Source organism: Budorcas taxicolor, chromosome 20, assembly GCF_023091745.1.
Source record: "Budorcas taxicolor isolate Tak-1 chromosome 20, Takin1.1, whole genome shotgun sequence".
NCBI classification, from domain to species: Eukaryota; Metazoa; Chordata; class Mammalia; order Artiodactyla; family Bovidae; genus Budorcas; species Budorcas taxicolor.
The window spans coordinates 52,179,932-52,193,610 of NC_068929.1; the positions used below are offsets into that span (position 1 = coordinate 52,179,932).

The 13,679-nt window shown below is 35.8% G+C and overlaps 1 protein-coding gene across 1 annotated transcript in view; it reads left to right on the forward strand.

Annotated features, from left to right (window-relative positions):
• The window catches only part of LOC128065957 (cadherin-10), a 112,775-nt gene that overhangs the window by 60,771 nt on the left and 38,325 nt on the right, over window positions 1-13,679 (forward strand). The window contains exons 3-4 of the mRNA XM_052659002.1: window positions 675-794; window positions 1,217-1,384. Coding sequence (XP_052514962.1) covers window positions 675-794; window positions 1,217-1,384 — 288 coding nt within the window. The remainder of the gene's footprint in view (window positions 1-674; window positions 795-1,216; window positions 1,385-13,679) is intronic.

Consider the following 13,679-nt stretch of genomic DNA (forward strand, 5'->3'; position numbering starts at 1 on the left):
CTGATGAAGTAATTCTGATATATTTTCTTTGTAACAAATAGAAAATGTCATACTGCTTTTCTCAAAAGCATTGTTCAGGGATTATTATTTAATGTTTACTACACTAAATTCCAAAGACTTTTGGCAATCACCTTAATATAAAGCCCTTTTATATATTTTGAACTTTATTAAATAGCTTTTAATAGTTCATGGGACTTGGGATCATCTTGGACTGTTTCTAAATTTAGAATTTAATCTATTCATAAAACTGTATTCTGGAGCAGATGTTAATTATTTTTATAGTTAATTAGTGGAGAGAGGAAAAGAAAAGCATACTTACTCCTTTGTGATTAGATATGCCCTTTACCTGAAACAAATCTATTATGTGAAAGTGAATTTAAATATCAAATCGGAGCATTTGTAAAGTGTCTGCCTTTACTATAATTTGATACACTATCAGCATTATCTATTTCATGAATGAAATGCACTTGTTAGCTGAATAAAATACCTTGTTGAATTAATTCAAAGTTTACCTATAATAACTCTCTCTATATTTTTTCATATAAATTATATACAAAAGTTTCTTTAAGAGGTCATTATTAAAGCCAAAAATCATTCAAGTCTTCCATGAAAACCAGTGCTTTTGCTCCTCCTTCTGGTACTGTGCAGAACTAAGCTGAATTTGGATACTTCAGGTACTTCTGTGGTGCAAGTCACAGCTACAGATGCCGATGACCCATCCTATGGAAACAGCGCCAGAGTCATTTACAGCATACTTCAAGGGCAGCCATATTTCTCTGTGGAGCCTGAAACAGGTCAGGAATCATGAATCAGTGTTTATTTATTTAATAAACTCTATGATCGTTATACGTTTTAAAAAAAGGAACATCACCTTAACATTAATACTCACAGAAGAGTGATGATGCCACAATTAAAAATATAAGAACTCAAAGTTGAATGATTGTGCAAACTAATGGGAATATACCTGCTTTTATATTTTTCCATTTGGGTTTAGGGCACTAGATAGCATAAATGACATTCTTTAGAAAATAGAAGAACCTCACAAATTGGAAAATTTTTCTAAGAATCATTTTTACAATCTAGACAATAAAAAGCAATGGAGAAAACATTTTTGTCTTTCAAAAATCACTACATTGGATTTGCAATTTGTGAGCTTAATCAAATAGCAATTGAGATTTTAATGACCATAATAAAAGTTTTCTTTTTTTTCTTCAAGGTATCATAAGGACTGCTTTACCAAACATGAACAGAGAAAATAGGGAGCAATATCAGGTGGTAATCCAGGCCAAAGACATGGGCGGCCAGATGGGAGGCTTATCAGGGACCACCACGGTCAACATCACGCTAACAGACGTCAATGACAATCCCCCGCGTTTTCCCCAGAGTAAGCTTTCTTTAACGGCCTTTCTGCAGGGCAAAAGCTTTAAAGTGAAAAAAGAAAAGAGAAAAAGCAACTGTCAATCATTTCTTTTAAAACAGATTGAAATGTGCTACAAGGATGAAGAAAATAGATGTATATGCTGGTGAATTCATTGTTTTTAAAAGATAAACATTAAACATTTCAAACATAGTTCTTTCAGAGACAGAGGGCTCTATGATCACAAGCTCTCTCCATATATATTTATATGTACCTATATGTTCTACATCTATGATTATCATCTAAGAACTATTTCTATCAGTTAGCAAAGGAAACGTTTTATTAAAAAAAACTAAGTTATACTTTCACAATGAATGTGTTTATTTCTACTTAGAATTTAATAAGGAGGATTCTAATTTAAGGATAACATTTTTCAGTAAAATAGCTCATTTTTCATGTTATAAAGACTTAGCCAAAAAAAAAAAAAAGACCTAGGCAAAAAGAACTACATAGGGAGAAACTTATAACTAATCAGACTTCCATTTGCTAGCTCTATGCTAGGCTTACATGTGTTTGGAATAACAATCTTACTAAAACAGTTTGTATTTCTGATCTATTTATAGATTTATTTTGTGGTATAAAATGAATCCTTCAAATTCTCGAAACAGGTCAGGAATAGGTTAAGAACCATTAGCATCTGACCATATAATTACATTTGTTTATTCTTTTTTATACAAATTTTTTAGAAAACATGCAGCTAGAGCAGATGATACTGGGTCTTAGAGGACATTGCCAAGGCTCAGTCAATTTCCTGTTAATCTAAAAGACCCTTTATTTCAAGATGGATTCTCACATTGTTAGGAAATGTGGTATAAAACGGAGGCTTTGGGATGATTTATGTTTTTAATTGTTAACATTTGCTGCATATTAACTTCTAAATTGATCTCCTAATTTTAGCTTTTTTTTTTTGCCTTATATGACTTTGTGTTTATGTATCAAAATGTAAAAAGCAATAGCATTACATGCTATTTATATGTTTACACTAAAGATCATTACACAGAAAGAATATAGGCTAAGAATTACTGTGTTGTTTTGACTCTTTAGAAGCATTTCACCTTTCTTCTTGTACCAGTTTTATCTAACTTTGATTATTAATAGTGCATGATTTTAATCAAATTGTTTAAAATCATGTGTGTTGAAAGATTATAAAATTTATATAGAATAATCTTGAGTGGACTAATCATATACTCATGTATTTTTGATGATATTTTGTTAGATATTTAATTTACATGTCCTTCAGCCATTGCTATTGTGGTATTTGACCCAAAACACAGAGAGAAGGGTGTCTGCTTATCCTGTTTTCCAATTATCAGGCTTCAACTTCAGGGTAATTTTAGTACTGGCAGGGAAAAAAAAATCAAGAATAAATCTTTATAGTTCTTTCAGAACAGCTGTAAAGACACGCCTGTACGCTAAAACTTAAATTTCACATTTTACATTTCTGACCACCTTTTAGCATGAGCCTCTTACCAAGGGAACTTCCCTGGTGGCTCAGACGGTAAAGCATCTGTCTACAATGCGGGAGACCCGGGTTCGACCCCTGGGTCAGGAAGATACGCTGGAGAAGGAAATGTCAATCCACTCCAGTACTATTGCCTGGAAAATCCCATGGACAGAGGAGCCTGGTAGGCTACAGTCCATGGGGCCGCAAAGAGTCGGACACGACTGAGCGACGTTCCTGTCATTCCTGTCTTACCAAGAGAATAGAATGCAAATCCAGAAAAACAAGCTGTAACTAGCTGCACAGTCCACAATGAGCAGAAGTATTTGTGAGAAAAGTATTTTGAGTAAAAATGACCCTTAAGAGGATTATTACATTTTATTATTTTTTTTACATTTTATTTTTAATGTTAATTAATTGATTTATTTGGCTGCATTGGGTCTTAGTGGCCACATGTAGGCTATTTCGTCTTGGCATGCAGGCTCCTCTCTAGTTGCGGCCCATGGGCTTAAGTTGCCCTGTGTCATGCAGGCTCCTGTCTAGTTGCGGCCCATGGGCTTAGTTGCCCTGTGTCACGCAGGCTCCTCTCTAGTTGCGACCCATGGGCTTAGTTGCCCTGTGTCATGCAGGATTTCAGTCCCCTGACCAAGGATTGAACCCATGCCACCAGCACTGGAAGGTGGATTCTTAACCACTGGACCAGCAGGGAAGTTCCAGGATTATTAGAGTTTCAGTTCTCAAGAACATATATGCACATGTGTCCAAAATACACAGCCTATTTAAAATTTATGCATTTGATAAACAAATTAATAGATTCTAATTAAATGGAAAAAAGAGACGTTTGAACAGATGAAAATATCCAGTAAAATTCATTGTATCATTTTTCTTCTACTACAATACCTTTATTTATTCATTCACTGATTACATTGTTTTCTCTTGTTAAGTCAAATTTTGTGGTTGGTATCTGGTAGGCACATTACACAAGCCAGGATATAATAGTAATAGTAATAATAATAAAGTAATAATAATGAAAAGAAAGAGCATAGCATGTTTTCTGAATAGCATTTTCATTTCACCATGCATCAAGTTACTTATTGACCTACTTTATTTTGTCATAACCCATTGAAGTTAGTATCTGAATTCCATTCTACAAATGAGAAAATGAATGTTATAGACATTAAGGATGAACTGCAAGTAATGGCAGAATTGGTTTGAAATCCATGCCCAACTCCAGATGTATACCATAATATGTTAGAAGAAGTTTTAGAGCATCCTGTATCCTGTCTCATTATTTTTAAATTATAAATGGAAATATAATTTATGGAGTTTTATTTTCTCAATTATCTTTTCTCCTATGAATATTTGCAACCGTATCTTACTATTGGGAACACTCAGTCATGCCAATTAGAATGTTGCTTGATAGTCTAAGTTAACTAATATGCAGAAAACTAGATTTTAATTTCTCATCTCAATTCACTAAATAGCCAATGTTTGATGAGAATTCCACAGGTTATGAAGGCCTTCATATGTAGCATATCACTGACACTCACAAGTTACTTGTATACAGACATTGCTATTATTATCATACCCAATATGCAGAATAAGTAAAGGAGGTTCAGAGTGGAAATAATAAAGAGAACAAACTAGTACTGCCTAATAAAAATAGAATGCAAACCAAGAATGTGTGCCACAAATGTAATTTTAAATTTTCTATCAGCCATACTTAAAAAATTAAAATAAGCAGGGCATATTAATTTTAATCATATATTTTAACCCAATATTATCCTTTAAACATATCATTAATATAAAACTTATACAGATGTTTTACATTCTTTTGTCACATAAATCTTTGAAATATCCTCTTTCATCAAGTATTTTCCAGGTATATCAAACTCAAGTCAGACATTTGCAATCAATAACTGCATGAAGGTTAGTGACTTAACTGGTGTCTGCCATATAAGACAGTTTAGGACAGACTATGGAGTCATTCTCATGAGCCCAACTCTGTCTTCTTCATTTGCAAGCTTTCTCATGTTGGTCCATTTGAATAACCTCTTAATAGAAGGTGCCATTCCAGTGCCATTCAGTAAAATTGGATGGCAGTGCATACCCCATGGAGTGGTAAGACCAAATAATTTTAAGTATATGAAGCACTTGACTCAGTAGTTGGCTACTAATGTATTTATGTGCTCAATTATGTTAATGTGCACAAATACTGCTCTATTTTTATTGTTGTTTAATATTATAAAACTAGGGTTAAAACTTAAACTTCCATGCAAGTTAATCCAAGTTCAACATTTTCTAATATGATACATCTGTAAGAGATAAATATCTCAGTCATTTGGAAGGAATAGAAACAGATGAAAGCCCACATGTCCTTCATTGCTTATCTTATTTATTGTGTAGATCTGTAAAAATTGATCTCAATCAGAGGCAGTTTTGTCTCCCCAAATATATTTAACAATATCTTAAGACATGTTTGTTTGTCTCAACTGGTCACTACTACTGGTATCCATTGGATGTAAGCTAGAAATGCTGCTCACCATCCCTACAAGTCACTTGACAAAAAATTATCTGACCCAAGGTTGAGAAACTTTGATATTATTTGAGGATCTCTTCAAATGAAATCAGAAATTCTTTCATTTAAAAATATTTATTGAGATGCTCTTTTTCCAAACACTATTGTATGTATGCTTTTTGTCCCTATGATCATTCGTTAAAATGGGGGAGGCAGATGATAGAAAAAAATATATATATATACAGACATGATATTCACTCAGTTCTGGGTAAAAAGAGAAACATGAGTGTCCCAAGGGGGACGATAAGGGAAGATCTTGCTCATGAGGTGATATTTCATCTAAACACTGCAAAATGTAATAGTTCACAATGGAAAAGGATTTGCCTGCCAATGCAGGAGATGCAAGAGACGGGTTCAATCTCTGGGTAAGGAGGATCCCCTGAAGTAAGAAATAGCAACCTGCTCCAGTATTCTGGCCTAGGAAATCCCATGGACAAAGAGGCCTGATGAGCTACAGCCTATGGGGTCACAAAGAGTCAGACATGACTGAGTGACTGAGCGCACACACACACACAAAGGTGGGAAAGTCCTTCAAGCAAAGGAAACAGCAGATGGGCAACTCAGAATAGGAAGCTGAGTGATGTTGAATGGAAGTTGATGGTCAAGAAATGAAGACCAAGGTGGCTGGATCATACCAAACAAGAAGGTTGCTGGGGGAATAGATCAGCAAGCCCTGCACTCACAGAAACATTGGCAATAGTAAATTATTATTGAAAAAAAAAAAAAAAAACAGCTAAATGTGTGATCTAAGTTCCCATTATGGTCTTGTGGCTTTACAGGTATAAGCATGTGAACACTGGTAAGACATGTGCACCTTAGCATGGTTCTAAAAGAGAAGCAATGGATTAGAAGGTTGAGGTGCACCTAAAAACTGAGTTCCAAAAGGATTTTAGGGTTTTTCTCCAGATAGTAAATTGGATTTTCACTGCCAAAACAATGTATCTGTTGAAATTATTTCAGAATGCTAGGTTGTTTCAAGTGACTTTGATTTTAAAAACAATTAGTGAAAAAAATATATATATATTGCTTTCCTTCTGATGATAGGCACGGTGCTTGCAGTTAAGCATATGAGGGTTAATAAGTTTTTGTTACCAGAAAGAGGACTTTTTTCAGGGCCTGAGAGTGGGCTCTTGACTAACACTTGGAAATGAATTGTCTGAGGAGACAAATATACTGACAAAGCAAAAGTCTATTGGGAAGGAGCCCCAGGGGAAAAGGAACCCAGGAGAACCAGAACCGCTCTGCCATATGGCACGGTCTCAGGTTTTATGATAATGGGGTTAGCTTTCCAGGTTGTCTCTGGCCAGTCATCCTGCTTGTCCTTGATGGTACACACATCCCGGAAAAAATGAGTTTTAGCTTCAGGGTCTCTGGTGGGTTGACAGGACATATTAGGAGCTGGCATCTCTCCATCCTTTCGGCCCCTCCCAAATTCTCTCAGTTTTCCACAGCAGCACTCCAATTTCTTATTGGGATCTCCCATTGTGAGGCAGCTCAAGCAGTTATTATTGTACCTGGCCAAGGCAGGTGTTTTTGTATGTTAACTGTTCTCTAACATCTTGAATCCTGATTACAAATGGCTTACTGTCTAGCAGGGGAGAGAATATTTCAATATGAAATGATACATGTGATAAGGGAACTTGGGACAGAATTTAATGAGCGAACAGAGAAGCAACACTTTTCCAAACAGAGGGGAGGAGAACTGAGTGCATCCTTTACAATGGAAGATATTTTTGAAAGACTTTATATTTTGATACAAACCCTTTCTTCGAACTGCTACAAGTCATAAGGGCAGGGAAACAAGGAGAATTCATGAAGTTGGAAATTAGCAAAATTAGCAATGTAGGATATTAGCAAAGGACATATTTTGTGCAAGTAGAAAAAGAAAATGGTAAAAGATTGCTTCAAAGTGGTGGTGAGAATTATCTTCGGTGATGCTTTTAATGTTTACTTTTCTGTATTATCTATTTTGAATCTATTTTTATAACTTGATACAAGAAAACCAGAATAACAAAGGATAGAAAAGAACAAGAGTGACAACTGCTTCAAAGTCAGATAAAATGAGTTTTGAGTAGCAGCTATTGGAATTTACATAATGAGGGTAACTGTGGATGATCTTCCCCAACTGGTTTTAGTAGAAATCATTTAAAGAAGGTGTAGGGTTGTAAATTGAGGAATAAAAGATAGTCAGAAAGAGGATCAAAGAAATAATGCCTGTACTTTAAAAAGCTTAGGTGAACAAGAAAATAAAATAGAAAAGGACTATATTGTAATAGTTATATAGAAATCCTAGATTAAGGGTGGCTCAGTAGATAGTTTTTGAGAGCATCCTTTATCCAGACTCAAAGCAAGAATTAGGGCTACAGTTAACCAAGGACATGAGCTACTGGTGGAAGGTGTAGAAAAGTAAGTGATGATCGCATCAAAATACAATATGATGTCTGGCCATGGTGTAAGTACATGAAGAACAGAAGGAAGAATAAAGGACTAGTTATTTTCAGCATGAATAGGAGAGGCCTTTCTCTAAGGAGACCTGAATAATTTTGAAAATAGAAAATGCATACAATTAGACAATTTGGCTTCTCTAATTGTCAGTCCCTGCATATATAGTACTTGAAATGAAGTGAAGTGAAGTGAAGTGAAGTTGCTCAGTCGTGTCTGACTCTTTGCAACCCCATGGACTAAAGCCTACAAGGCTCCTTTGTCCATGGAATTTTCCAGGCAAGAGTACTGGAGTGGGTTGCCATTTCTTTCTCCAATATGGTACTTAGAGTGCTGTAATTAACAAATAAGGTCACTTATAGTAAGTGTTTTCAGTAGTAACTGTAATATATAGTTTCTCCCCGTGTTAGTGCCTGCTAAGTTGCTTTAGTTGTGTCTCACTCTTTGCGACCCCATAGACTGTAGCCTCTAGGTTCCTCTGTCCATGCAATTTTCCAGGCAAGAATACTGGAGTGGGTTGCATGCCCTCCTCCAGGGGATCTTCCAGACCCAGGGATCAATCCACGTCTCAAGCTTCCTGCTTTTCCTTACATAATTTGCCTCCTTTCCTTATTCCTTCTCCACAAGAATGTACAATGTTTCTAATCTTGCTTTTCTTGCTCTGATGCTGTGCTGTTACTCACTGATGGCCAAAAAGTAAATAAAAGTGCCTTAAGTCTAAAGTACCTATAACTTCAGCAAAATGAACGAACTTACCTCATATGAATAAAATAACATCCATGGATGAGGACTTCAGAGCAAATGTTTCTGCTCTTCAGGCAGTCAAACATTCAATGGTCCTTGAATTTTACTATGCTTCATTGTGCTAGGATAGACAGACGTCACACTCTATCACCTGTATTCTATCCACCTGGTATTTTCAATTGAGTATTTTAGTTTCTTTTACCCCACGTACTTCCTTCTTTCCCTAAAAATCAGAAAACAAAATAGGCTTTGTGGAAAAGGACTATGAAGAGATTAAAGTACTGGAACCTGATCATTGTAGCCTTGGCAAAAACACCTAGGACAGTGGGATTTGTGCCCAAATGGTCTTTTTAAAAAGCACCTCTGGAATAATGCTAGGATAGTGTTTCCTCTTGAATCAGAATCAGTGATTAAGAAATAGATGATCTGCAGAGGCAAGGCTAGTCTCATTGCCTTAATACAGAAGAAGATACTGTATGGTAAGACTCTCTCAAATACATTCCAAAAAGAGAAAAATAGAAACAAAATGACAAAAAAAGTAGACATCAGAAAGGAAGGTCCATGCCTAGAGAAAGTTTACAAAAGCAGTTATGTGGATGATCAAGGTTCTAGTCAACCAGCTGATGTCCAGAAGACTTGGCTGTAGTACTTGGATGGAATAGTATTTCACTAGACTCAAGAAGGAGGGGCTTCCCAGCTCGTGCTAGTGGCCAAAAAAACCCACCTGCAATTTCAGGAGATGAAAGAGATCTAAGTGTGATCCCTGGGTCGGAAAGATCCCCTGGAGGAGAGCATGGCAACCCACTCTTATATTCTTGCTTGGAGAATCCCATGGACAGAGGAGCATGGCAGGCTGCAGACCACAGGGTCACACAGAGTCAGACACAAATGAAGTGACATAGCAAGCACACACTCAAGAATAAAAAAGAAACTAAACATCTGACTGAGATCCGGCAAAAAAAAAAAAAAAAAAGAAAAGAAAAGAAAGAAAGAAAACAACTTTAGAACATAGTTTGAGAAGACCACAGCTTGTTATTGATATGTGGCTGATTTTCCACACATTGCAACACAGAGAAAAGAAAGGAGACTATTTTATTATCTACTTAGTAGTGCATATGGCCTCCGGAGAAACCCAGTTGTCTTAGGACCACGCCCCTGGTCTATTTAAGACACAGACCTCTTTGCAGACAGATTAGATGGACAAGTGGAAGTCAGGAATCAGTATCAAATACATTTATGTAGTAGTTGAGCTGGGAATTTATGACGAGAGAGAATTTATAAGCTCCAAAAATGTATGATTGAGTAATGGGCTTCTTTGTATTTATTTATTTTTGATCTCTTAATATATTTCAGAATATTATGTATCAGTTCAGTTCAGTTCAGTCACTCAGTCGTGTGTGACTCTTTGTGACCCATGAACTGCAGCATTCCAGGCCACCCTGTCCATCACCAGCTCCTGGAGTCTACTCAAACTCATGTCCATCGAGTAGGTGATGCCATCCAGCCATCTCATCCTCTGTCGTCCCCTTCTTCTCCTGCCCCCAATCCCTCCCAGCATCAAGGTCTTTTCCAATGAGTCAACTATTCATAGATAATTAATATCAAATTTGTGACAATATGATATATTTATTATGCAAGCTTACAGATCTATCCCAAGTGCCCTCCAAAGAGTAAATTTATTGCTGCTTACTTTTTTTTTTTTTGGTTGTGACATTGAGAATGATAACAAAAATCAGTTTTTCATCATTTGGTTGTTGATTCTGAAAACTAGCAGAGAACTTTTACTTATAGGAAAAATTTTTTTTTTTAAGATGATGGGACATTGGATGTACATATAAACTTAATGAGACTAGTTTTCTGGGTATTTTGATGCTAACACTTTTCTATAAAATTATATTTAAAGATTATACAGAAATACAGACAATTCAGATACCATAGCATGCAATTCTAGAATCACTCAAAGCCTGGAAGAGGTTTCATAACTATGTTTGTTTGTTTTAACTGAATGACCTTTATTGGCTACATTTATTTAGTTCATTAAATAGCATAAATATGGATTGTCTGGTTTCCCTACACTTAAATAAAATACAGCAACAGTATGAAAATAATAGTAATAGGCACAATGTTATAACGTGGATTAAACACTGTACAATATAATGTAAAAGTAACTCACTTAATCTTTATATCTGTATAATTATAATAATGTAACATTTATCTCCCCTTTTATTAGTTCAATAAAAACATGAAACTTGAGTCACTTGCTCATTGTTTTACAGCTGGAAAAGAAATAACAGTTTCGATGGCCCAAAAATCTGTGCTTCTAACCATTATACTCAGAAAGAAATTGCCACATCAAAGATTCTCTTTATCTTCCCTGATAAATCTTTCGTTTAGTTAATTCAGTGGTTCACTAGTTGCCTGTAAAAGGGAACAACTTCAGATGAGACATAATGAATTCATAAAATGTCCATGTATTTTGATACAAACCCAGGTAAATCAAAACTTTGTCAGTTGTTGTTCATTTGCTAACTCATGTCTGAATCTTCACGACTCCATGGACTGCAGCACAGCAGGCTTCCCTGTCCTTCCCTATCTCTCAGAGTTTGCTCAGACTCATGTCCATTGAGTTGATGATGCCATCCAGCCATCTTATCCTCTGTTGCCCCCTTCTCCTCCTGTCCTCAGTCTTTCCCAGTGTCAGGGTCTTTTCCAGTGAGTTGGCTCTTCCCATCAGGTGACCAAAGTGTTGGAGCTTCAGCTTCAACATTCCAGTGAATATTCAGGACTGATTTCCTTTAGGATTGATTGGTTTGATTTCCTTACTATACAAGGGACTCTCGAGAGTCTTCTCCAGCACCATAGGTTCGAAACTGTCAATTTTTTTGGCGCTCAACCTACTTTGTTATCCAACTCTCACATCTCTACATGACTACTGGAAAAATCATAGCTTTGATTATATGAATCTTTTTTAGCAAAGTGATATCTCTGCTTTTTAATACACTGTGTAGGTTGATGATAGCTTTTTTACCAAGGAGCAAGCATCTTTTAATTTCATGGCTGTAGTCACCACCTATAGTGATTTTGGAGCCCAAGAAAATGAAATCTCCTGCTATTTCCATTTTTTTCCCATCTATTTGTCATAAAGTGATGAGACTGGATGCCATGATCTTAGTATTTTGAATGTTGAGTTTTAAGCCAGCTTTTTTACTTGCATCTTCATCAAGAGGCTCTTTAGTTTCTCTGCTATTTGGTATCATCTGCATATCTGAGGTGCCTTTGCAATATCTAAGGACCAAACACAAGTGAATGCTTTATTGGATCCTTCTACTGTTTTGTGGGTAAATAAACAAGTTTTCATGAGACAAGGTCTTTCAAGGAAATGTCTATATGATACACACAGAGATTTTAATCATGTACTTTCAGTGAGTTGTGAGACTACCGTAATCCCTGCCTGGTACCAGGGAGGTGTGATTTAATAAGTGCTGATTTTCACTTTGTAAATAGAGTCAGCCTCTCCTCTACTGAGGATTTTAAGTTAATGTAGACCCCAGGCTGATCTGCATATTTTAAAATTATCAAACACATTTCAAGTAGAGCAATAGTCAGGTGTGTCCCAAGGAAGATGCATTAGCCTGAGAAAGGATGGAAAGAAATTAAAAATGTCTCTTTCCCCCCTTTTTTAATGTAGAAAAAAAGGATATTCTTATAGTCAAAAGCACTGTTCTACCATTTATATAGGTTAGATAATGGCTCTGATTTTTACTGGGATCACAAAAATATCCTCATATATTTGTAGGATTTTTCCCTATGGACCTAGTACCTATAATTTGGAAGAATTACAATGAAGTCATGCTATTAAAGCACTCTTTGATTTATTAAACACTTACTACTATGTGGAAGGAAGTATGATAAAAATAATAACTAATAATATTATAGTGATAAATAAACAAAACATTAATAAATCATTTGCATTTTGAAAGATTATAAATTCATAACACTTTTTCTTTTTCTCACACACATATACATGCAGTTTTATTTTACTACATTGTAGATTCTCTCACACACATTGTCTCCCTCACTCTTTTGTTTGCTTTTGTCTATAGATGTAAGTTATACATAAGTTGCATAAATATAATATACATGTACATTTAGGTACATAAGCATGTAAGCTTATTTACAGAAATGTAAGTGTAGAATGATACAAAAACATTTATGCTATAAATATATTTAACGCCCAAATAATAAAATGATCAACACTTCAGATGTAAGGAGACCAGGAAAGAGAAAAATATTTAAGTATTTTCCAGGAAAGAAGACAGGCATTGAGAGGGAGAGCATATTTGTTAGGGAGGACAGAATGAACAAAGGTGACATTTGGAAAAATGTGCGTGATTTGGTATGCCCGGATCCCAGGATTTGTAGCAGAGGTTGTGCAAAATGAGAGTGGAAGTATAGCAGAGTCAGCATCATGAAGAGGGTTGATACAAAAATAAAATGCTACCTGTATTATCTAAGGGAGCATTTTTTAAGAAAGCATCAGCTACATACAGTTCTTCATTTTGTCTAATTATTCTGGCAGCAATGGAGCACATTGCTTGGATCGGAAGAGCAAGGGCTGATGAGTGTCTGAACTGAATCAGAGGAGAGGAGGGATTTGAGATACAGTTAAGTGGGTGAGCCATAGGATTTAGTAATTAGGTCGACAAAAGGTTTGAGGGAGAAAGAGAGCAAAAGATACAGTCTCATTTTCTACCAGAAGAGCTTGTGTGAAGAGAGAGGCAGGGATTCAATTTGATTCGAACATTTTAAATTAAGATGCCTGCAAAAAGATGGTGGATTTTAAATACCTAATACATAGTGAACAACATATACAGTGGATTTTTAAGTATCTAGTAGATCATGAACTATATACACATGTGAAATATATGTGAGAATAGACACCTATAATCTCAGCTAAGCTGAACATTTAGTCTGACAGAACTGAGGAAATGGGCTTCCGAGGTGGCGCTAGTGGTAAAGAACTCACCTGCCAATCTGGAATATGCAAGAAATGCAGG